Here is a 23,861-nt window from a genome sequence, read left to right as displayed (position 1 = left end):
TCAGTCAGAGTCAAAGCTAAGCCCCTAATTAGGTAATTAACAGATGATGTGGAGGGGATCACTTGTTCCATGCTTGGAGATTGATGGGGAGGTTAAGAGCGATACATCCTTGACCAACTCCATTGCCATTATTAAGTGGGGCTGTGGAGAAAGTATAGCAGGTCTGTTTGTGTTCTCTTGCCAACACCTATGGTTATTGTCATGCCAGGACTAAAGGAGTTGGCAGGACAGCACAAATAGATCTGGAACCAGGCTAGGGCTAAATAGTGGTGGTTATTGAGTGAGCTGGTACTAAGCTCACTCTGCTTCAGGAGACACCCAGCCGGGCAAATGTGCCAAAAACGAACCTAATGTAGTGTAACTCTGAGCATGAGGTTATGGAGGGCTGCTATGTGGTTCATTAGGATGACCATGATATGAGTTATTATAGAGGGCTGCTATGTGGTTCATTAGGATGACCATGATAAGAGTTACTTTGAATGAGTAGGTAGGTAAGTGAACCCCCCCCCCCCCATACGCGTAGAGAGGGGATTGACGTCCCCATGTGCTAATTGCAGTGGATGGTTAACTCAGTAACAGATTAAGTGCCGAATATTATACAATAGCATACGGTTTTTCAGAGGAAAGTGCCATCTTCAGAAAGCATCGACATGCTCTCGATTACTTATCAGTATGCAAATGAGAGAGATCATCTCATCTATATTTCTCGGTGCCCCCCCCCCCCCCCAGTGCTGCTAAAATAAAAATAAATAGGAGCCTAAAGGAAGAGGCGCCTGCCGCGCTTTTTGACGAATGTGACACTCTCTGCTGTGCCTCGCTGGCTGATGCACTGTCCTAGGGTCCCCTAGGTGCCAAATAATAAATTACAGTAATAGGGTTGAGCTATTCAAAGCCTTCACACCACAGAGGGACATTTCTCTAATTGATTGCTTGATTATAATTTGATATGGATCGTGGTGTTGATTATCAATGGAGGGGTCATGGTTCCTGTGATTGCGAAGTTTTAAGCACTGATTATCTTATTAAGGGGAGTAGATTATCGTATACAGTGGGCGCTGGCGCTGGCGGTGGCATCAGGGCTGCTCCACCCTCAGCAGCTGGCCAAGTTGTCTCCTCTTACCTGACTGAAGACCGATTACTCATTCTTGGCTAGATGTGTTCATATCACTAGGGGTGGGTTGTGTTAGATACAACCAAGCAAATTTTGAACAGAATAGGCCATTCAAGGCCCATCAATGCTCCTCTTGTTTCCTATTCCTTGTATTCCAGTAAAATCCTCCACCCTGGTGTTGAAGGATCCGAGGAATTTACGCCCTGCTTTATTTGCCACTGCATCAATCCAGTGCTGTTTTATAAGGTTCCATCCACAGTAGTTGTGGTTTTACTGGTGTCCTCTTTGGGACCTCTGAGCTATGGCTTGGTACGCTCGCTTCAGTCATTGCTGCCTGACTCGGCTTTGTTTTGACATGAAACATTTGTGTCAGATACCCCCAAGCAGACCTGTGATGAATTGCACAGCTAGGTAGCAGATGATTTGGTCTGGAATAGCTGTCCCTGTCCCTGTATTTATATCACTGTCGGACGTGGCTCCCTGCATCATGGAAACTGATGAGATTCGACATTCCCTTTGTGGAACATTGCAATTCATTTCATACTGCAGCTCCTTACTGGATAGAACTCTCTGGCCATAGTTGTATGCTCTCGACTTTTGGATTTCTGGAGGCTAGTGTTTTCTGTATGTCCTTGTGCAACACTGACTGGGAGAAGAGATCTGCAGTGAAGCACTAGAGACGACTGTCAAAACTGTAGAGGAGTGTTGAATCTTCACACACCTACACAAGATGACACGACATCACATCATCCAAGGAGAATACATTGTGTTGTCAATAGGGCTCTGAGATGCACCTCCTCAAGCAGAGCACCAATTATTTAAGGTATTTTCTTGCCAAGTTGTAATTTAGATCTTGGAGACATGCACACACATCAGAACTAGACTGGGACATGGGCTGCATTCGTTCTGTCACTGTTTGAGTGATGACACACCTGAATTAGTTTTTGAGTTGTATTTTTAAATCCTAATTATTGAGCTGCCAGAACCACAAGGTACTCCGAGTGGAAGAGATCAGAAAGTTGAAATGGGCTTGTTTCTCTGGGACCTGAGGAGGATAACAAATGTGTTTTCATGCAAGCATTTGTTTAAATTGTCAGGGAGGGCTGACATTTTCCCACCTCTTGAGAGAGAACAACAACAGCCTAGTTGGCAACACTAACTTCTGAAACTGTCCTGGCATCCAAAAGCATCCACCCGAGACACAGGAGCCTGCCTCAACATATTCAGCATATTCATATTACCTCACATCTTGTTGGTTTTTATAATTAAATTCCCACTAGATTACGGCATTTTGTTCAACTGTTTAATTGATGGTCAATAGATAACTAAATTACTGTTTTGTTTAAAACAATTATTTGATTACAATGAATGGTGACTAAATCAGCTTTATGCACGTCACAAATGTCCTCCTGTTGGTCCCAGTCATAATGGCTCCCTCTATTGTTTAAGGCTTTGTCTTGTCTGGTCAGGTGTGAATGCTGTTGTATTCTGGCTCTCCACTGTCTCCTTGTTTATTCCTGGCTATCACTTATTTAAACCCCCTACCGGTCCACTAACTCCTAATTGGGCCAAATGTCAACAATTTATTAGTGATGGAAAAACAGCTGATAAAAGTTTATTGGGATGGATGGAAAATATGTGGCCTAAATTAACGTCATGCTTGTTAAGGCCAAAGTGCTCGTTTGCTTGTTAAGGCCAAAATGCTCCAACCTTGCAGCCAGTACAGTGAAGAGTGAACTCAGGCGCTACAGGAGAGTATACCAACCGCCACAAAGGGATTTAAAGAAAACAAATGAATAGTTGGGCACTGCAACCATTTGCAGTGCATGACATACCAAATATGTGAAGGTGTATTGAAGGTACATGTAGGTGTAAACCTAATTCTAGGTCAGGAGCTATACTACATTATAAACTGGTTCGAGCACTGAATGCTGATTGGCTGACAGCCGTGGTATACCACGGGTATGACAAACCATTTATTTTTGATGCCCTAATTACAGTTTATAATAGCAATAAGGCACGTTGGAGGTTTATACCACGGCTAAGGGCTGTATCCAGGGACTCCGCATTGTGTTGTGCAGAAGAACAGCCCTTAGCCGTGGTATATTGGCCATATACCACAACTCCTTTTGCCTTATTGCTTAATTATAAACTGGGTGGTTCGAGCCCTGAATGCTGATTGACTGACAGCTGTGTTATGTCAGACCGTATACCATGGGTATGACAAAACATTTACTACAGTATACCAACCACCATAAAGGGCTTTAAAGAGGAATAAAGTAATGGTCTGTCACTGCATCCAGTTGTATGACGAGCCAAAGGTGGAGGCGAACTGTACATGTAGCTCTTTTTTTTGCGTGGTCACCAGTTGTAGCCACCTGCCCATGCTTTGCGTTTGTGTAACACTGTCCCCTTAGAGAGGTAGAGGTGCTTTAATCTCTCTGCCTCAACCTCATCATTTCTCTTTATTGCTTCCTCTCCCATCCTCCCATCAATACAGCATCCATTTGAGGCTTGTCTCCATCTCTCATAATAAAACATCCCTCTTTCAAAGGCTATTTTCTATGGGTCCACATAAGAGGTTTTTGATTTATTAGATCTTAGGGTCCCTGTGGGTTCCTGTCCCTAGACCCCCCCCCCCCCCCCCCACTCCCAGTGCTGCTCACTCAATGCGGCTCAATAACCTTATTCCATGGAAAGCCTCTCTTGCCTGTCACACAGTAAGGATTACATGCCATTTCCACTTGTCGCACATCCAGAAAGCCAGTCTGCTCCTTGAATGAATGTGCGAAAACTAGTCGATGGGTCAAATGAATGCAAAAATAAAAGATAAACAACTACTTCATCGGTAAACACCACCAGCAGGACCCGGCAGTGGAAGGAAAGATGGAGTTTGTTTTTAGTGGCAGGCAGACTTTTTCAAGAAGAAGAAAAGCAGCCTGGCTGGCATAGAGAACAGTGATGTGCGGTTCCCTTGGCTACCGTTTTCAATGTGGAACATGTCGGGAGTAACAGAGCACCAAGTATGGACCATCTATAATGTTTTGTCCCCTTTGAGGCATAACAAACAGAGAAGCACTTATGATAAACACTACAACAAAACATTGTTTAGAGCGAATATCACTGGTTATTATCTTTTGCGTGAGGGATCGTAAGTCTGAAGGGGTCAGGGATAACAGCCTAATGGTGGATGTACTTATTCTAAATGTGCCAGTATACTATTCACACTCTCACAGCATCAAGAATGATCCACCACCATAAGGGCATCCAGCCAGAGACCATCCACTGGCATTTTCTACAAGAAATCTGCCTCCAGAAATAAAAGCTTCTCTCAAGTGGGTGTGACACCTACTCCCGTTGCCTGCTGCACTGCTGCTTGGATTCCACCTAGCAATTTGTTCATCATCTGCCCTGCCTTGGCTCCCCCTGTCTGGCACAGGTACCCCCACCGCACTCCCCCCTCGCTCCCGGGCTTTCCGTCGCCTCCAGCACACAGGCACTGTTGGGGCGAGTGACTCTGAACTTACAATGGCTAGCCCCAAGTCGTTCTATATTTTTTCTTGTGCATGTTGCTATTTCCTATTTGCCTCATGACTCCTGCATGCTTTGTTGGCGATGAACTTTCTTGTTTACCCAACCGTGGGACAGACTATATTTGTTCCCACACTCAGGACTGTGACTCTCTATCGGTTACATAGACTCATGGCCTCCCATCCTTTTTTAACCACCTCTCGCCGGCTTTGCATTCATATTACCTGATGAAATTGCTGTACAATATGATCTTGTTGCTATCTAATGCACATTCAGATAAATCAGTACTGCAGAGCTCTCCCTGTCCTCTGCCGTGCCTTGATTGTATTACTGTTGATGATATCTGGAAATGTGCATGTACACCCTGGCCCATCTACTGTAGATCTGCTTCACGGATTTCTGCTCTCGTAAAAGCCTGGGTTTTCTGCACGTTAACACTAGAAGCTTATTACCTTAAATGGATCAATTGAAAGTGTGGGTTCACAGCTCCAATCCAGACATGTTGGTCATTATTGAGACATTGTTAAGGAAGAGTGTTTTGAACACTGATGTTAACCTTTCTGGTCATAACTTTTTAATAATTTTTGGCAAGACAGATCTTCCAAAGGTGGGGAAGCGGCAATCTTTATGAAGGATCACTTTGAGTGCTCGGTTGTCTCCACCAACTCTGTCCCCCAAAAATGAGATTTTCAGGTTTTAAGCATTACACTTTCAAATAGCTCTTTGATGACTGTTGCTGGGTGTTATCATCCCCCATCAGCACCGGCCTGTACCCTACCTGCCATAAGCTCTCTCCTGGCCCATTACACTAAGTCTGAATTTGTCCTGCTAGGAGACCTAAACTGGGACATTCTTAAACCACCTGACAAAGTCCTAAAGCAATCTTTCTCAGATGATTACCAGTCCTACAAGGTATGACTCCAAACACCCAGGAAAGGCTACTCTCCTCGATGTTATCCTCACAAATAATCCTGATTGGTATCAGTCTGGTGTTTTCTGTATTGACCTTAGTGATCACTGTTTTACAGACTGTGTTCGTAATGGCTGCTCAATGAAACGACCTGCCTGACTTGTCATAGACGCTTGGTAAAAAACCTTAACGAGCAAGCCTTATTTCATGATCTGGACTATGTAAATTGGTATAGAATCAGCTTGATCCCCTCTGTCGAAGACGCTTGGACCTTCTTTTTGATATTTTCAGTGGTATTGTTAACAAACATGCCCCCATAAAGAAACTGAGAATTAAAAACAGGTTGAGCCCCTGGTTCGACCGTGATCTTGCAGAGTTACTCCTTCTCAAGAATTGCATTTGGTGAAGGCTTGGCACACGCATACTCAGACTGACTGTCTCTCGTTCAAACAAATGAGAAATAAGTGCACTCAAGCTATCCGGAAGGCCAAAGTTAGTTACTTTAAGGAGCAGTTCCCTCTCTGTATGTCTAACCCCAATAAGTTCTGGAAAATTGTTAAAGACCTGGAGAATAAACCATCCTCCTCACAGCTGCTCATGTCCCCTAAAGTTGATGATGTGGTTGTTACTGACAAGAAGCACATGGTTGAGCTCTTTAATCACCACTTCATTAAGCCATGATTCATATTTGACCCAGCCATGCATTATTGCCCGTCCAACATTTCCTCATCTCCCACCACTTCTAATGTGACTAGCCCTGATGTTGCTCCCTCCTTTTCCCCTTCCCAGTACAAAGTTTCTCCCTGCAGACGGTCACTGAGTGCAAGGTGCTAAAGGAGTTCCTTAAACTTGACACCAAAAAATCATCTGGGTCAGATGGTTTAGACCTTTGCTTCCTTAAGGTTGCTGCCCCTATCATTGACAAGCATATCTCTAACCTTTTTAACCTGTTTCTCCTCTCTGGGGAGTTTCCCATTGTTTGGAAGGCAGCCACGGTTTATAGTATTCTCTCTGGTATGCAATCTGGTTTCTGCCCAGGTTATGGATGTATCACTGCAACCTTAAAGGTCCTCAATGATGTCACCATTGCCATTGATTCTAAGCAATGTTGTTCTGCTATTTTTATTGGCCTAAGCTTTTGATACGGTAGACCACTACATACTTGTGGGCCGGCTAAGGAGTATTGGTGTCTCTGAGGGGTCTTTGGCCTGGTTTGCTACCTCTTTCAGAGTGTGCAGTGTATAAAGTCAGAACATCTGCTGTCTCAGCCACTGCCTGTCACCAAGGGTGTACCCCAAGGCTCGATCCTAGGCCCCACGCTCTTCTCAATGTTCATCAACAACATAGCTCAGGCAGTAGGAAGCTCTCTCATCCATTCATATGCAGACGATACAGTCTTATACTCACCTGGCCCCTCCTCGGATTTTGTGTTAAACGCTCTCCAACAAAGCTTTATTAGTGTACAACAAGCGTTCTCTGCCCTTAACTTCTTGCGTCGAGCAATCCCGTATCCGGGAGCGTAATCATAGCCTCAAGCTCATTTCCATAACGCAACGTTAACTATTCATGAAAATCGCAAATGAAATTAAATAAATATATTGTCTCACAAGCTTATCCTTTTGTTATCAACACTGTCATCTCAGATTTTCAAAATATGCTTTTCAACCATAGGTACACAAGCATTTGTGTAAGAATACTTCCGGCGCCGACAGAGATGGCCGCCTCGCTTCGCGTTCCTAGGAAACTATGCAGTTTTTTGTTTTTTTACGTGTTATTTCTTACATTAGTACCCCAGGTCATCTTAGGTTTCATCACATACAGTCGAGAAGAACTACTGAATATAAGATCAGCGTCAACTCACCATCAGTACGACCAAGAATACGCTTTTCGCGACGCGGATCCTGTGCTCTGCCTTACAAACAGGACAACGGAGTGGATCCCATGCAGCGACCCAAAAAAACGACTCCGAAAAAGAGGGAAACGAGGCGGTCTTCTGGTCAGACTCCGGAGACGGGCACATCGTGCACCACTCCCTAGCATTCTTCTTGCCAATGTCCAGTCTCTTGACAACAAGGTTGATGAAATCCGAGCAAGGGTAGCATTCCAGAGGGACATCAGAGACTGTAACGTTCTTTGCTTCACGGAAACGTGGCTTACTGGAGAGACGCTATCCGAAGCGGTGCAGCCAACAGGTTTCTCCACGCATCGCGCAGACAGGAAAAAACATATTTCTGGTAAAAAGAGGGGCGGGGGCGTATGCCTTATGACTAACGTGACATGGTGTGATGAAAGAAACATACAGGAACTCAAATCCTTCTGTTCACCTGATTTAGAATTCCTCACAATCAAATGTAGACCGCATTATCTACCAAGAGAATTCTCTTCGATTATAATCACAGCCGTATATATCCCCCCCCAAGCAGACACATCGTTGGCTCTGAATGAACTTTATTTGACTCTTTGCAAACTGGAAACCATTTATCCGGAGGCTGCATTCATTGTAGCTGGGGATTTTAACAAGGCTAATCTGAAAACAAGACTCCCCAAATTTTATCAGCATATCGATTGCGCAACCAGGGGTGGAAAGACCTTGGATCATTGTTACTCTAACTTCCGCGACGCATATAAGGCCCTGCCCCGCCCCCCTTTCGGAAAAGCTGACCATGACTCCATTTTGTTGATCCCTGCCTACAGACAGAAACTAAAACAAGAGGCTCCCACGCTGAGGTCTGTCCAACGCTGGTCCGACCAAGCTGACTCCACACTCCAAGACTGCTTCCATCACGTGGACTGGGACATGTTTCGTATTGCGTCAGACAACAACATTGACAAATACGCTGATTCGGTGTGCGAGTTCATTAGAACGTGCGTTGAAGATGTCGTTCCCATAGCAACGATTAAAACATTCCCTAACCAGAAACCGTGGATTGATGGCAGCATTTGTGTGAAACTGAAAGCGCGAACCACTGCTTTTAATCAGGGCAAGGTGTCTGGTAACATGACCGAATACAAACAGTGCAGCTATTCCCTCCGCAAGGCTATCAAACAAGCTAAGCGTCAGTACAGAGACAAAGTAGAATCTCAATTCAACGGCTCAGACACAAGAGGCATGTGGCAGGGTCTACAGTCAATCACGGACTACAGGAAGAAATCCAGCCCAGTCACGGACCAGGATGTCCTGCTCCCAGGCAGACTAAATAATTTTTTTGCCCGCTTTGAGGACAATACAGTGCCACTGACACGGCCTGCAACGAAAACTTGCGGTCTCTCCTTCACTGCAGCCGAGGTGAGTAAGACATTTAAACGTGTTAACCCTCGCAAGGCTGCAGGCCCAGACGGCATCCCCAGCCGCGCCCTCAGAGCATGCGCAGACCAGCTGGCCGGTGTGTTTACGGACATATTCAATCAATCCCTATACCAGTCTGCTGTTCCCACATGCTTGAAGGCCACCATTGCTTGAAGGCCACCAGAGGGCCACCATTGTTCCTGTTCCCAAGAAAGCTAAGGTAACTGAGCTAAACGACTACCACCCCGTAGCACTCACTTCCGTCATCATGAAGTGCTTTGAGAGACTAGTCAAGGACCATATCACCTCCACCCTACCTGACACCCTAGACCCACTCCAATTTGCTTACCGCCCAAATAGGTCCACAGACGATGCAATCTCAACCACACTGCACACTGCCCTAACCCATCTGGACAAGAGGAATACCTATGTGAGAATGCTGTTCATTGACTACAGTTCGGCATTCAACACCATAGTACCCTCCAAGCTCGTCATCAAGCTCGAGACCCTGGGTCTCGACCCCGCCCTGTGCAACTGGGTACTGGACTTCCTGACGGGCCGCCCCCAGGTGGTGAGGGTAGGCAACAACATCTCCTCCCCGCTGATCCTCAACACTGGGGCCCCACAAGGGTGCGTTCTGAGCCCTCTCCTGTACTCCCTGTTCACCCACGACTGCGTGGCCACGCACGCCTCCAACTCAATCATCAAGTTTGCGGACGACACAACAGTGGTAGGCTTGATTACCAACAACGACGAGACGGCCTACAGGGAGGAGGTGAGGGCCCTCAGAGTGTGGTGTCAGGAAAATAACCTCACACTCAACGTCAACAAAACTAAGGAGATGATTGTGGACTTCAGGAAACAGCAGAGGGGACACCCCCCTATCCACATCGATGGAACAGTAGTGGAGAGGGTAGCAAGTTTTAAGTTCCTCGGCATACACATCACAGACAAACTGAATTGGTCCACTCACACAGACAGCATTGTGAAGAAGGCGCAGCAGCGCCTCTTCAACCTCAGGAGGCTGAAGAAATTTGGCTTGTCACCAAAAGCACTCACAAACTTCTACAGATGCACAATCGAGAGCATCCTGGCGGGCTGTATCACCGCCTGGTACGGCAACTGCTCCGCCCTCAACCGTAAGGCTCTCCAGAGGGTAGTGAGGTCTGCACAACGCATCACCGGGGGCAAACTACCTGCCCTCCAGGACACATACACCACCCGATGTCACAGGAAGGCCATAAAGATCATCAAGGACATCAACCACCCGAGCCACTGCCTGTTCACCCCGCTATCATCCAGAAGGCGAGGTCAGTACAGGTGCATCAAAGCTGGGACCGAGAGACTGAAAAACAGCTTCTATCTCAAGGCTATCAGACTGTTAAACAGCCACCACTAACATTGAGTGGCTGCTGCCAACACACTGACACTGACTCAACTCCAGCCACTTTAATAATGGGAATTGATGGGAAATGATGTAAATATATCACTAGCCACTTTAACCAATGCTACCTTATATAATGTTACTCACCCTACATTATTCATCTCATAGGCATACGTATATACTGTACTCTATATCATCGACTGTATCCTTATGTAATACATGTATCACTAGCCACTTTAACTATGCCACTTTGTTTACATACTCATCTCATATGTATATACTGTACTCGATACAATCTACTGTATCTGCCTATGCTGCTCTGTACCATCACTCATTCATATATCCTTATGTACATATTCTTTATCCCCTCACACTGTGTACAAGACAGTAGTTTTGGAATTGCTAGTTAGATTACTTGTTGGTTATTACTGCATTGTCGGAACTAGAAGCACAAGCATTTCGCTACACTCGCATTAACATCTGCTAACCATGTGTATGTGACAAATAAAATTTGATTTGATTTGATTTGAATATTGATAGCATAGCATTAAGCCTAGCATTCAGCAGGCAACATTTTCACAAAAACAAGAAAAGCATTAAAATAAAATAATTTACCTTTGAAGAACTTCAGATGTTTTCAATGAGGAGACTCAGTTTGATAGCAAATGTTCAGTTTTTCCAAAAATATTATTTGTGTAGGAGAAATCGCTCCGTTTTGTTCATCACGTTTGGCTAAGAAAAAAAACAGAAAATTCAGTCATTACAACGCCTAACTTTTTTCCAAATTAACTCCATAATATCGACAGAAACATGGCAAACGTTGTTTAGAATCAATCCTCAAGGTGTTTTTCACATATCTATTCGATGATAAGTCATTCGTGGCAGTTGGGTTTCTCCACTTAAGCAAATGGAAAAATACACGCAGCTGGAGATTACGCAATAATTGCAACGGAGGACACCAAGCGAGCACCTGGTAAATGTAGTCTCTTATGGTCCATCTTCCAATGATATTCCTACAAATACGTCACAATGCTGCAGACACCTTGGGGAAAACGTGGAAAACGTAAGCTGACTCCTAGTTCCTTCACAGCCATATAAGGAGTCATTGCCATGAGGCGGTTTCAAAAAATGCGGCACTTCCTGATTGGATTTTTATCTGGGTTCTTTCTGTAACATCAGGTCTGTGGCACTCACAGACAATATCTTTGCAGTTTTGGAAACGTCAGAGTGTTTTCTTTCCAAAGCTGTCAATTATATGCATAGTCGAGCATCTTTTCGTGACAAAATAATTTGTTTAAAACGGGAACGTTTTTCATCCAAAAATTAAAATAGCGCCCCCTATATCCAAGAAGTTAACAGTTTTGGAAACTTTAGAGTGTTTTCTATCCCAATCTACCAGTTATATGCATATCACATCTTCTGGGCCCGAGTAGCAGGCCGTTTAATTTGGGCATGCTTTTCATCCAAAATTCCAAATGCTGCCCCCTACCCTAGAGAGGTTAAGGATCATATCACCTCTACCGTACTTGACACCCTAGACCCACTTCAATTTGCTTACCACCCCTATAGATCCACAGACTATGTAATCGCCTTCACACTGCACACTGCCCTATCCCATCTGGACAAGAGGAATACCAATGTAAGAATGCTGTTCATTGACTATGGCTCAACATTCTACACCATAGTTCCCTCCAAACTCAACATTAACTTCGGGGCCCTGGGTCTGAACCCTGCCCTTTGCAACTCGGTCCTGGACTTCCAGGCAGGCAGTCCCAAGGTGGTGAAGGCAGGAAACAACACCTCAACTTCGATGATCCTCAACACAGGGGCCCCACAAGGGTGTGTTATCAAACCTCTCCTGTACTCCATGTTCACCCATGACTGTGTGGCCACTCAATCATCAAGTTTGCAGACGACACAACAGTAGTAGGCTTGATTACCAACAATGATGAGACAGCCTACAGGGAGGAGATGAGGGTCCTGAGACAGTGGTGCCAGGAAAATAACCTCTCACTCAACATCAACAAAACAAATGAGCTGATCGTGGACTTCAGGAATCCTCATTGATGGGACTGCAGTGGAGAAGGTGGAAAGCTTCAAGTTCCTCGGCGTACACATCACTGAAGATTTGAAATGGTCCACCCATACAGTGTGGTGAAAAAGGCGCAACAGCAACTGGTACGGCAACTGCACTGCCTGCAACCACAGGGCTCTCCAGAGGGTGGTGTGGTCTGCCCAACGCATCACCGGGGGAAACTACCTTCCCTACAGCACCCGATGTCACAGGAAGGTCAAAAAGATCATCAAGGACATCAACCACCTGAGCCACAGCCTGTTCACCCCACTATCATACAGAAGACGAGGTCAGTACAGGTCCATCAAAGCTGGGACAGAGAGACTGAAAAACAGCTTATATCACAAGGCGGTTTAATAGCCATCACTAGCTGGCTTCCACTAGGTTACGCAACCCTGCACCTCAGAGGCTACTGCCCCATAGACAAAGACTTGGAATCACTGGCCACTTTAATAATGGAACTGTAGTCACTTTAATTATGTTTAAGTAATATTTACATACTGCTTTACTCATGTATATACTGTATTCTATTCTACTGTATTTTATTCAATGTCTCAATCTAATATTTATATATTTCTTAATTCCATTATTTCGCTTTTAGATTTGTGTGTATTGTTGTGAATAGTTTTTTGTTAATACTGCACAGTTGGAGCTAGGAACAAAATCATTTCTCTACACCTGCAATAATCTGCTAAGTATGTGTATGTGACCAATAAAATTTGATTTGATATATGATTTCGATTCCCATTTCTTTGTAAAACACATGGTGGGTGCTCTGTGGGAAATGATCTATATTTATTACATTATTTTAATAACTCCAAAGTGTGGAGTCTAAGAACCACATTTGGCAGATAAAAAAAAGCCTCCCTAACATTTGAAACTTGATAACAAACCCATCTCCTTCTATTTCTTTGTGGCCTAAAATAGGTATTCAGCAAGTTGAGTCTGTCTGTCTGTCTTTCCGTAGAGCTGACATACAGACCGATCTGGTGAAAAAAGAAAAGACTGAGCAGGTTAGGCTAGGGTGGTGGGGTTCTCTGGCCTGCCTACTGCCTGCTGCAGGGGAGAGTTCAGGGCCAGGCTGGGGGTCTCTGAGATGCCTGCTGCAGGGGAGAGATCAGGGCCAGGCCGGGGAGCCAACAGGATTACTTTCTTCTCCCGGAACCCCATCAGAGGCCTGACACCTCAAACATGGTCCTGAGAATACCACAGCAAAACAGCAGGATGAGGATTTAACCTCTCACTCTCTCTCTCTCAGTTTCTCTCTCGCCCTCTCTCTCTCTCTCTCTCTCTCTCTCTCTCTCTCTCTCTCTCTCTCTCTTTCTCTCTCTAGGATAGTGAATTGTTTGAAAATGAAATGACATGAGAGTGTACAGTAAATCTCTCATTACATTTAGGGGAACCCCTGCTTACAGAAGTGACATGAACTGAAAGGATTTAGGCATTGTCAGTTGAAAACTCGTTGTTTAGGCCTCCCGGGTGGCGCAGTGGTTAAGGGCGCTGTACGTCAGCTGTGCCATCAGAGTTCCTGGGTTCGCGCCCAGGCTCTGTCGTAACCGGCCACGACCGGGAGGTCCGTGGGGCGACGCACAATTGGCCTAGCGTCGCCTGGGTTAGGGAGGGCTTGGTCGGGGTGTCCTTGTCTCATCGCGCACCAGTGACTCCTGTGGTGGGCTGGGCGCAGTGTGCGCTAACCAAGGTGGCCAGGTGCACGGTGTTTCCTCCGGCGCATTGGTGCGGCTGGCTTCCGGGTTGGATGTGTGCTGTGTTAAGAGGCAGTGCGGCTTGGTTGGGTTGTGTATCGGAGGACGCATGACTTTCAACCTTCGTCTCTCCCGAGCCCGTACGGGAGTTGTAGCGATGAGACAAGATAGTAGCTACTACAACAATTGGATACCACGAAATTGGGGAGAAAAAGGGGTAAAAATTAAAATAAAAAAAAAAGATAACTCGTTGTTTGCAGAATCGATATGTTCTGCCCTCGTTTCGTATGTTTTGTGCAATTGCTTTGTCATTGTTAGTTAGTTACTAGGAGTTTACCAACAGCCTAACATCAGGAGAATGTCATAAGAGCCTATTTGTGTGACAACACTATAGGCTAGACCGTAGTGGAGGGATACACTGTCTGCTGAGTCTGTCTGTGACAGACTCAGCAGACAGGTCGTCCCAGGGCACTGACACTCACACTCATATGTCCAGCAAAACACTTTCTGTTTAAAGCATGTCAGCCAAACAACAGCTATCAGAGCTTTGCATGTTGGGAATCTAAAACAGTCCAATGAGAATGTTTTTTCGACAGACCTCGGTAGGTGAAAAATTGCATAGGACCTTCATAGGCGGAAAAAGGAAGCCCTGGTCCATCTTAACCTGTGTTATAGGGTATTTATGGTGGGTGGTATCTCCTGCAGTGCAGCACATATATTCTGGTTCATGGTGGATTTATTTTCTGACTGAGTCCTATATGTTTTTCATTATTATGATTCAGGTTGAAATAAAATGCTGAGGCTGGTGTTCTGGTTCTGCTCTTGGGTGAGGGCGGGCAGTAAAAGAAGCAGGGGAATGCAGAATTGATTTACAAATGACTGACAAGAATGTTTTCCAAAGGGAATTTATCATAGCCAGGCAGACAGCTCCTCCGCATTACAATGCTAATGTCATGGCTGAGCCATCTCCAAATCTAGAGAAACACAGTTTTATGCCATTTCGCTCCAAAAAACAAGGTCATATCATTGTTGACGTATTTTATATTGATTAGTGCACATCATTCTTTGAGTCATTTTTTATTTCATGTTACATTGTTTTAAAATAATTGTATTTTATTTTATCAAAACAGCTAATTAGTTTCTTCAGCATTGATGTAATCAAAGGAAACCATTCGATCCTACTTCGTGATTAGTCGTGATTAGAGTAAAATTCTTCGGTCGCTGGTTCATATCCAGCTCAAAGGCCGATAACTTTTTAGGGCGGCAGGTAGCCTAGTGCAGTGGCCAGCAACCGGTCGCTCCAAGGCATTCCTAGTCGATCACCAAACATTTCTGTAAAAGACTCAACGATAAAGCCTTGTGTTCCTATTTTTCTATTTGTTTTGAGCTGTTGGCAGTACGTGCACTTGATTCAGCTGCCCTAGGGCCGAGAAGGCAAACTGTTCTCATTTTGAAACATTTAATGTGCCCGAAGGTAGAACTCTGCCTAGTCAGCAGGCCCAGAGAGCAAATCAAGTGCAGCTATTGGCCAACCGCTGGTCAATCAGATAGCTCACAGTATCTGCACAGTTTCCTTGAGCCATAGACTGTAAAAGGAAGACTCAAACACACAGCAACTGTGAGATTTCAAAACTTTCAAAACCATGACTAGAGAGAGACTCAATGAATACAGCAAATAGCTTCTGTTTTTATGAGTAAGTTCATGTTTCAGTTGTTATTCTTCACTGTCAACACTTTGTACAATACTTTTTAACCATGAAATGCGCGTTCTCCCTATTTCCACTCACGCTACAACCAGCACTGCTGCTGCAATTAATGAGTAGGAAAGCTGCTTGTGTCTTTTTTAAATTATTAGCTGCTTGTGTCTTTTTTAATATCGAGGAATATTTAACTTTCTCTGGTCATAGGAGTAACAACATGAATTGGTGCATGAGACAGAAATAATGCAGTGCGACTTGAGTTTTGCCATCAGCTGGAAGACTGTGTCCCCTTTTCTCATCGGAGAGAGGGAGAGCGGAGAGACGGTGAGTCAGGTGAAAGGCAGCCACACTGCTGTTCCCTCCCTCCCCTCAGACTGACCATCAGATGCAGGCCATCAGTCCAGTATTACCAGTGTGATCATATACCTACATTTTTTAAATATAATTTGAAAATGGTCTGAGAAGAACAACAATGGCAGGGCAATTCAAGCATAATTTTTTGTCTAATATAATAATCTATAGCCTATAGCGAACCTCAATGCTACAGAACTGTTTTTAATTGGTTAATGTTGCATAGGCTTATGTTTTTGAAGGGATGTTTAAAAAAACTCTTGACTCAGAAAAGGTTGGTGACCACTGGCCTAGTGGTTAGAGCATTGCATCAATAACCAAAAGGTTGGTGACCACTGGCCTAGTGGTTAGAGCATTGCATCAATAACCAAAAGGTTGGTGACCACTGGCCTAGTGGTTAGAGCATTGCATCAATAACCAAAAGGTTGCTAGTACAAATCTCTGAGCTGATTACATTGTAGGTGAAAAATCTTCCTATCTGCACTTGAGCAGGGCACTTAACCCTAATTGCTCCAGGGTTGCTGTGACCCCACTCTCCGAGGGTGTCTCAGGGGGAGTGGGAGATGCAAAAACATTATTTTTCACACCTGTACAGGTTACACACTTGTACATGTGTGAAACAGGACAAATATAAGCACCCTCTATTTTAACTTTTGACATGAGTGTTGAGTTGAGTCCTCCAAATTTTTCTTCATGAGCAGCTAATGAATGTTTGTCACAGAGTATGTTCCGTTCACCAGTTCAAAATAAAACCGTAAGTGCTGAACAGCGTGACCTAGAGAGTCATGGCTCTAACGAAACACTTAGAAGTTCCTTATCCACATCTTCAAGCTTTCTATCGGGTACTCTTAGCTCTTGGCCCTTAGCTCTTAGCCTTAGTTCTTAGCTCTTAGCCCCTAGCTCTTAGCCCTGAGCTCTTAGCTCTTAGCCCTTAGCCTTTAGCCCACGATCAGCTCCTTTTTCTTGCTCACATTGAGAGAGAGGTTGTTGTCCTGGCACCACAATGGCAGTTCTCTGACCTCCTCCCTATAGTCTGTCTCAGTGTTGTCGGTGATCAAGCCTACCACTGTTGTGTCATCGGGAAACTAAATTATGGTGTTGGAGTTGTGTTTGGCCACGTAGTCGTGGGTGAACAGGGAACACAGGAGGGGACTAAGTAGAAAACCCCTCTGAGAGGCCCCAGTGTTAAGGATCAGCGTGGCAGACGTGTTGTTGCCATAACACTTACCACCTGGGGGCGGCCCGTCAGGAATTCCAGGATCCAGTTGCAGAGGGAGGTGTTTAGTCCCAGAGTCCTTAGCTTAGTGATGAGCTTCGTGGGCACTATGGTGTTGAACGCTGAGCTGTAGTCGATGAACATTCTCACATATTTTCACACATTTTGTCCAGATGGGAAAGGGAAGTGTGGAGTGTGATTGAGATTGCGTCATTTATCGATCTGTTGGGGCGGTATGCGAATTGGAATGGGTCTAGGGTGTCCGGGAGGATGCTGTTGATGTGAGCCATGACCAGCCTTTCAAAGCACCTCATGGCTACCGACGTGCGTGCCACGGTGCGGTAATCATTTAGGCACGTTACCTTCACTTCCTTGGGCACAGGGACTATGGTGGTCTGCTTGAAACACGTAGATATTACCGACTCGGTCAGGGAGAGGATGAAAATGTCAGTGAAGACACTTTACAGTTGGTCAGCGCATGCTTTGAGTACACGTCCTGGTAATCCATCTGGCCCAGCGGCTTTGTGAATGTTGGCCTGTTTAATGGTTTCGCATTGGCTACCGAGACCGGTATCACACAGTCATCCAGAACAGATGTTGCTCTCATTTATGCTTCAGCTCGATGCGGATGTTGCCTGTAATCCATCGCTTCAGATTGAGATATGTACGTACAGTCACTGTGGGGACGACGTCATCAATACACTTATTGATGAAGCCGATGACTGAGGTGGTCTATTTCTCAATGCCATTGGATGAATCCCGAACATATTCCAGTCTGTGCTAGCAAAACAGTCCTGTAGTGAAGCATCTGCGTCATCTGACCACTTCCGTATTGAGTGAGTCACTGGTACTTTCTGTTTTAGTTTTTGCTTGTAAGCAGGAATCTGGAGGGTAGAATTTTGGTCAGATTTTTCAAATGGATGGCGAGGGAGAGCTTTGTATGCATCTATGTGTGTGGAGTAAAGGTGGACCAGGATTTTTTTCCCTGGTTGCACATGTGAGATGCAGGTAAAAATGTGGTAAAACTGTTTTAAGTTTGCTTGCATTAAAGTCCCCGGCCACTAGGAGCGCCACTTCTGGGTGAGTATTTTCGTGTTTGTGGTGGTAAATAGACGGCTACGAATAATACAGATGAGAACTCTCTTGGTAGATAGTGTGGTCAACAGCTTATCATAAGGTACTCTACCTCATGCGAGCAATACCTTGAGACATCGCGCACCAGCTGTTATTGACAAAAAGACACACACTGCCAGTGAATGGAATATCCCGCCAGCTCTAAATTGTCAGTTTCTTCATTCAGCCACGTCTTGATAAAACGTAAGATGTTACAGTTTTTAATGTCCCGTTGGTAGGATAATCTTAATAGTAGGTCATCAATTGCACGTTAGCAAGAAGAATGGAAGGCAGTGGGAGTTTACTCACTCGCCTCTGGATTCTCAGAAGGATCCCTGGCGTCTTTTCTTCACGCAAATGACATGGATCTGGGCCTGTTCCAGTGAAAGCAGGAGATCCTTCTCGTCGGACTAGTTAAAGGAAAAAGTGTCTACCAGTCTGCAGTGAGTAATCGCTTTCCTGATGTCCAGAAGTTATTTTCAGTCATAAGAGACGGTTGCAGCACCATTATGTACACAATAAGTTCAAAAATAACTTACACAAAATACAAAAAAAATAACAAAATTGCACAATTGGTTGAGAGAATGTAAAACGTCAGCCATGTTCTTCGGCGCCATCTTATCTCTTAGCTCTTAGCTCTTAGTCTTTGATGGGGATAGCGTCAGATGTTACCGGTACTGTGCATACAATAAGGGCCGGTAACTTTGATCAAAATGGCATCCTGTTCAACAACGTATTTGTCAGCTTGCATGGTGAATGTTGTTTCCAAGAATCACACTGCAATCTGACCAAGGAAATATGACAATTGTTTTCCAAGACAACCAGGGTTATATTATACTGAGGAATGTTTTCCAAGATAACTTGGCTTCATGGATACTGAGAAAGTCAGCAGATCAGTAAGTGACTGTAGTATTATAGAGAATGTCATTGAGTGTACTATTATAGAGAATGTCATTGACTAGGCCTATATTATTCTCTGCTCTATATAACCTCTTCTCTGTGCTTTTGCTACGTTCCCTCTAATTGAGGCCTGATGAGCCTGTCACTCACATGCTCAGTGACATTATAATGGTGTTTGTATTACTGATGGTATTGATAAAGGGATTGTTATTAAAGGTTTGACTTTCCCCTGGCTATCAGAGTGTGTAATCTAATCACCTCTGAATCTCCAGGATAAACACATGTATAATTGCAAAGGAGAGATAGAGAATGGTCCGATCACTGAGACTGTGTGTGTGTGTGTGTGTGTGTGTGTGTGTGTGTGTGTGTGTGTGTGTGTGTGTGTGTGTGTGTGTGTGTGTGTGTGTGTGTACGTTCGTCCATATGCGTGTGTAGCCTGAAGTGTTCTCACTTTCGCCAGCCAATAGCTAGCTTTTCTCATGGTGCCGATTGGTAAGGTGCTTCAGGAGGGCGGTCATGTGTACCTGCAAGGCAGAGATCCCGAGTTTGCGCCAGATATTGGCCCAAATCGGGAGGAAATGGTACTCGCTGAGCGAACAGCGTGACCTCCTTTACGTGCACTTGATTGTATGTTTCATGTGTGCATGTGACGGTGTCTGTGCGTTATTGGTTGTGAGTATGTGCATGTACGAGCATGAGTGTGTGTGGATGAGGTATGTTTTTCAATGTGTATATATTTGACCCTACTGTAGATTGTTTGAATAAAACATTGGCATGTAAACTCCTTGCATCTCACATGCCAATGTCTTTTTCCTCAATGTTTCTATGTATGTATTCCTGATCCCCCAAAATGATGTTTGAGTCCTGGATAAAAGGGATTCTCCAATGAGCATCGCTTTGTACCTTCACTATACATCCATACACACGGTCACGTACCATGTGCATGCATGTATATGTGGATCTATATGTATGTTATAGGTTTGCCTTACTGTATAAATTATATGTCTATAATTTATAACGTCTGTGCAGACCAGTCCATGTGTCTTTATCTGTACATTATGTATCCAAACATTTCCAAAACAACAAGAAAAAAACAAATCTGAATCCTGTTAAAAAAATTATGATCTAAACTTCGTTCAAATTAAATTGGAAGTCCTTGATATGAAAAAAAAAGGATAAATAAGACAAGAGCCGAGCTCCAAGTCTGCTGGGAAATACAGCTGGGACCTTTTTGATTCCAAGAACCCATGTATAGATGGAGTCAATTAATAGTCATGACAAAGATGAGAGAGAGGCTATGAGTGTCTCAGCACTAAAACCTGATGAATAGACTCTAGGAGGCCTTGAAGTGAGCCTTCATTTTATTCCTATTTATGCTGGAATAATGAAAGGCGGCAACTCAAATTCCAGTTATATCCCATTTCTGCTTCAAAACTGTAAAAGAAAGGAATGGGAGAAAAAACAGAAAGACCATCTACTGTAAGATATCATGTGTGGCATACAAAAGCTGTGGCAATACTATGAATTAAAATCATAATCAAGAAATGGTCTGGATTTACAAAATTCGTACTGTATGTGGTAAAAAGGTTGTATGTATGTAAATATATACAAAGACACATACATATGACGTTGCCTCAGTCAAAAATCGACCAAAACCAAACAAAAAAGAGGGTTCAGCTGTTATTTTCTGCTGTATACTACTTACATGTGGAGCAAAGCCCGATTCCTAACAGAAGTCTTTCCGTTTGATTGACAGCTGAGGACACATGTGGTGATACTCTGAGGGGTTCAAGTGGCATCATTTCAAGTCCCAATTTCCCGAGTGAATATTACAATAGTGCGGACTGTACGTGGACCATACTTGCTGATCCCGGAGACACCATCTCCATCATTTTTACAGACTTCCAGACGGAGGAAAAATATGACTACTTGGAAGTGGAAGGGTCTGAGCCTCCTACAATATGGTGAGTCTACTGCTATTTACTGCTACGCCTCTCTCTGTGTTTTCTGGTCATTGTTTCAATTCTTCACTTCAAAATGGTAATTTGTTGTTTTGTTGTGCTTGGTAGTCAGTGACTGCAAATGTAAATCACTGATCTAGGCTGTCATTGTAAATAAGAATTTGTTCCTAAGTGTATTGCCTAGTTAAATAAAGGACAAATAAAATACAAATTAATGAATGTAAGTGATTAGGGGTCATAAGTAGAGACCTACTTTCAATGTACAACATCTGAGGAAAGCCATTACTGTACACCTGCAATGAAATAGTCACGTTGCCACCAATGGTCTACACTGGACGTTGAACTTGTTTGGCTAAGCGTACTGACAATTGTGTATGTGTGTGTTGGTGCCGGGTGTTTCGTATTGTATGTTTTATGAGATATTGACATAATCATTAGTCATTTTGGAAGTGTGTAATATTTTTCTAATGTGCTCGTCATAACAATATTTTAGCTCAGAGTTCTATTGATTGTTGGAAAATGAGTCTATCGATTCCCTTCTCTATTCCGCCACTGACGATAGGACCCAGACGGATAAGACTTGCTGTATTTAGGGGAGAGACAAACAGCTCTTTTTCATCGCTTATGTCTTCATCTTTTTCGTCTTACATGAAATGGAAGAAAATGACAAGAGGACAGCAACATATTCCTAATTCTCACCATAATGTTTTGCATCCTACAAGATTATATTGAGTTGCTATATGCCAGTAGTAATGGAGTTCTTACCGATATGTCAATAATGATTTATGATCATATGAGATTATTGGTTGTCGGATGTATCGATACTAATTATCTTAATAGCAATGATGTATTTGAGTAGGGATCTGAATATTGGTACAGTTTGCTAATAGACAGCCTTCACAGTTTGTCTGGGATATGTTTGACCATATGTTTTCTAGTGTATGGGGTAGATAGATAGATACTGGTGACCTGGTGCCGTTCATGTATGTATTATAGAGTAGGAGTACTGATTTAGGATCAGTTTTGCCATTTAGATCAGAATGAATAAGAATACATTGGGGGATCTGACCCTAGATCAGCACTCTTAGATGCTTGATACATACTGTTCTTATTTACTTACTAAATCCTCTTCCTTCCTTGAGGAACATAGGGGACAGGATATGACCCATTTTTTATTTATGTAGAAGATCAACAATGGGTCGACTTGTTTACTTTTTGGTGTTGATAGTGTTGATAATCTTTGATTGGGAGACATTGTCAAGAGGATGTCTTTCAAATGACACTGAACCAATTGATATTCATATGCATTTATGGTAATGCCGTCTCTATCTTTGATTTGGGACTGGGCCCACTTGACAGACTGAGACATGACTTCGAACTCTCCACACCACTCCAAAACACACATCAGACCACATCAGTGCCATAGTTCATATTCAAATCCCTTTGGCATTTGCATCCTGCTTAGCCTAAATGTGTGTATTGTTGTTTCAGTATGTGGTTTACCATCCAGTGTTTTGCACACTGGTAGCTAGCTACCTGACTTTGTAGTGGGGCTAGTTCTGTGTCAACTGAAGCTGTTTGCCCCCTCCATCCCTCTCTTCCTCTCTCTCTCCCCCCTCTATCTCACCCTCCATCCACACATCTTATTTTTCCCTCCTTCCCTGGCCTCCAACTGTGTAGAAGTAGAATCAGAGCCAACTTTTCGTCTTATTCTGTTCACATGTGGCCCTGTCTGTACCCAGAAAACACACAACCAACTCCACAAACTAAGCCAGTCGCTGTCTGGTTGTTAGTGCTCTGGTCTGGCACCATCAAGGGAATTACGTAATAGAAGGAAACCAAAAAGGCAGACACAATAGGGGGATAATATTGGGCTGTTAATGCCTTTTTGTGTCTTATGTTTTGAATGACTTTGTATGTCCTACTCGTGCATATCATATAATTCTGTGGTCCCTCTTCTCGTTTGCTGTTTTGTCCCTGTAGTATCTCTGATTTGTGAAGGCTGGAGTACACTTCTCGCATAGATGATTGTCAGTATCTCTATTTGTGACCAGGCATCCTTGCTAATTTGTAGAGAAACAGCTCTTTGGAGGAAATGTAGAGCATTTTGGCCCAAATAAGCAGGAAACCATAGTTCCATTATCTCGTTAGATTATGTTGTCCTTGAAACCAGGCTTATACAGGCAAATGTATCTCCCTTAACTGGAAGTCTCATGGTATCCCAGTATACCTTGTTTTCATTGTTTTAATGTGTTTATGCCAGTTTTCACAGTTGCACATGTGCATTGTTTGAATGGGAAATGAGATGTTTCTTAGAGAAGTTAGAAAACAGCAGCTGGTTGATTAATTCAGATAGATCAACTCGAGCAACATAGTTTTCTCTATAAGTATGTCTTCACAAACCTCCTTGAGAAAAGTACAGTAGTTGTGTCCACTTTAAATCACCTTTGACCTTTTACGAAGAAAAGAGCACAAACAAAAGTGAAATGGTAGGTTTTCTCATTTCAAGCATTCCCCTTTTTTAATCAGTTGAATTATGCAGTTTATTGATCGTTTAATTGGGTAACCCTTGAAGATGCTAATAGTGTACTATTGCAATTGGATATGGAATGTGATATTTC

At 43.7% G+C, this 23,861-nt stretch overlaps 1 protein-coding gene across 2 annotated transcripts in view; it reads left to right on the top strand.

The window, feature by feature from the left end:
* LOC110489401 (CUB and sushi domain-containing protein 3) overlaps positions 1–23,861 on the top strand; it is a 660,686-nt gene that overhangs the window by 236,557 nt on the left and 400,268 nt on the right. For both annotated transcript variants that reach the window (XM_036971422.2, XM_036971421.2), the window contains exon 5: positions 21,036–21,243. In XM_036971422.2, the coding sequence (XP_036827317.2) occupies positions 21,036–21,243 (208 nt within the window). The remainder of the gene's footprint in view (positions 1–21,035; positions 21,244–23,861) is intronic.

This window comes from Oncorhynchus mykiss, chromosome 30, assembly GCF_057628025.1.
Source record: "Oncorhynchus mykiss isolate SJ-2025 chromosome 30, ASM5762802v1, whole genome shotgun sequence".
In the NCBI taxonomy this organism is placed as follows: Eukaryota; Metazoa; Chordata; class Actinopteri; order Salmoniformes; family Salmonidae; genus Oncorhynchus; species Oncorhynchus mykiss.
This window is presented reverse-complemented; position numbering and strand designations above follow the sequence as displayed.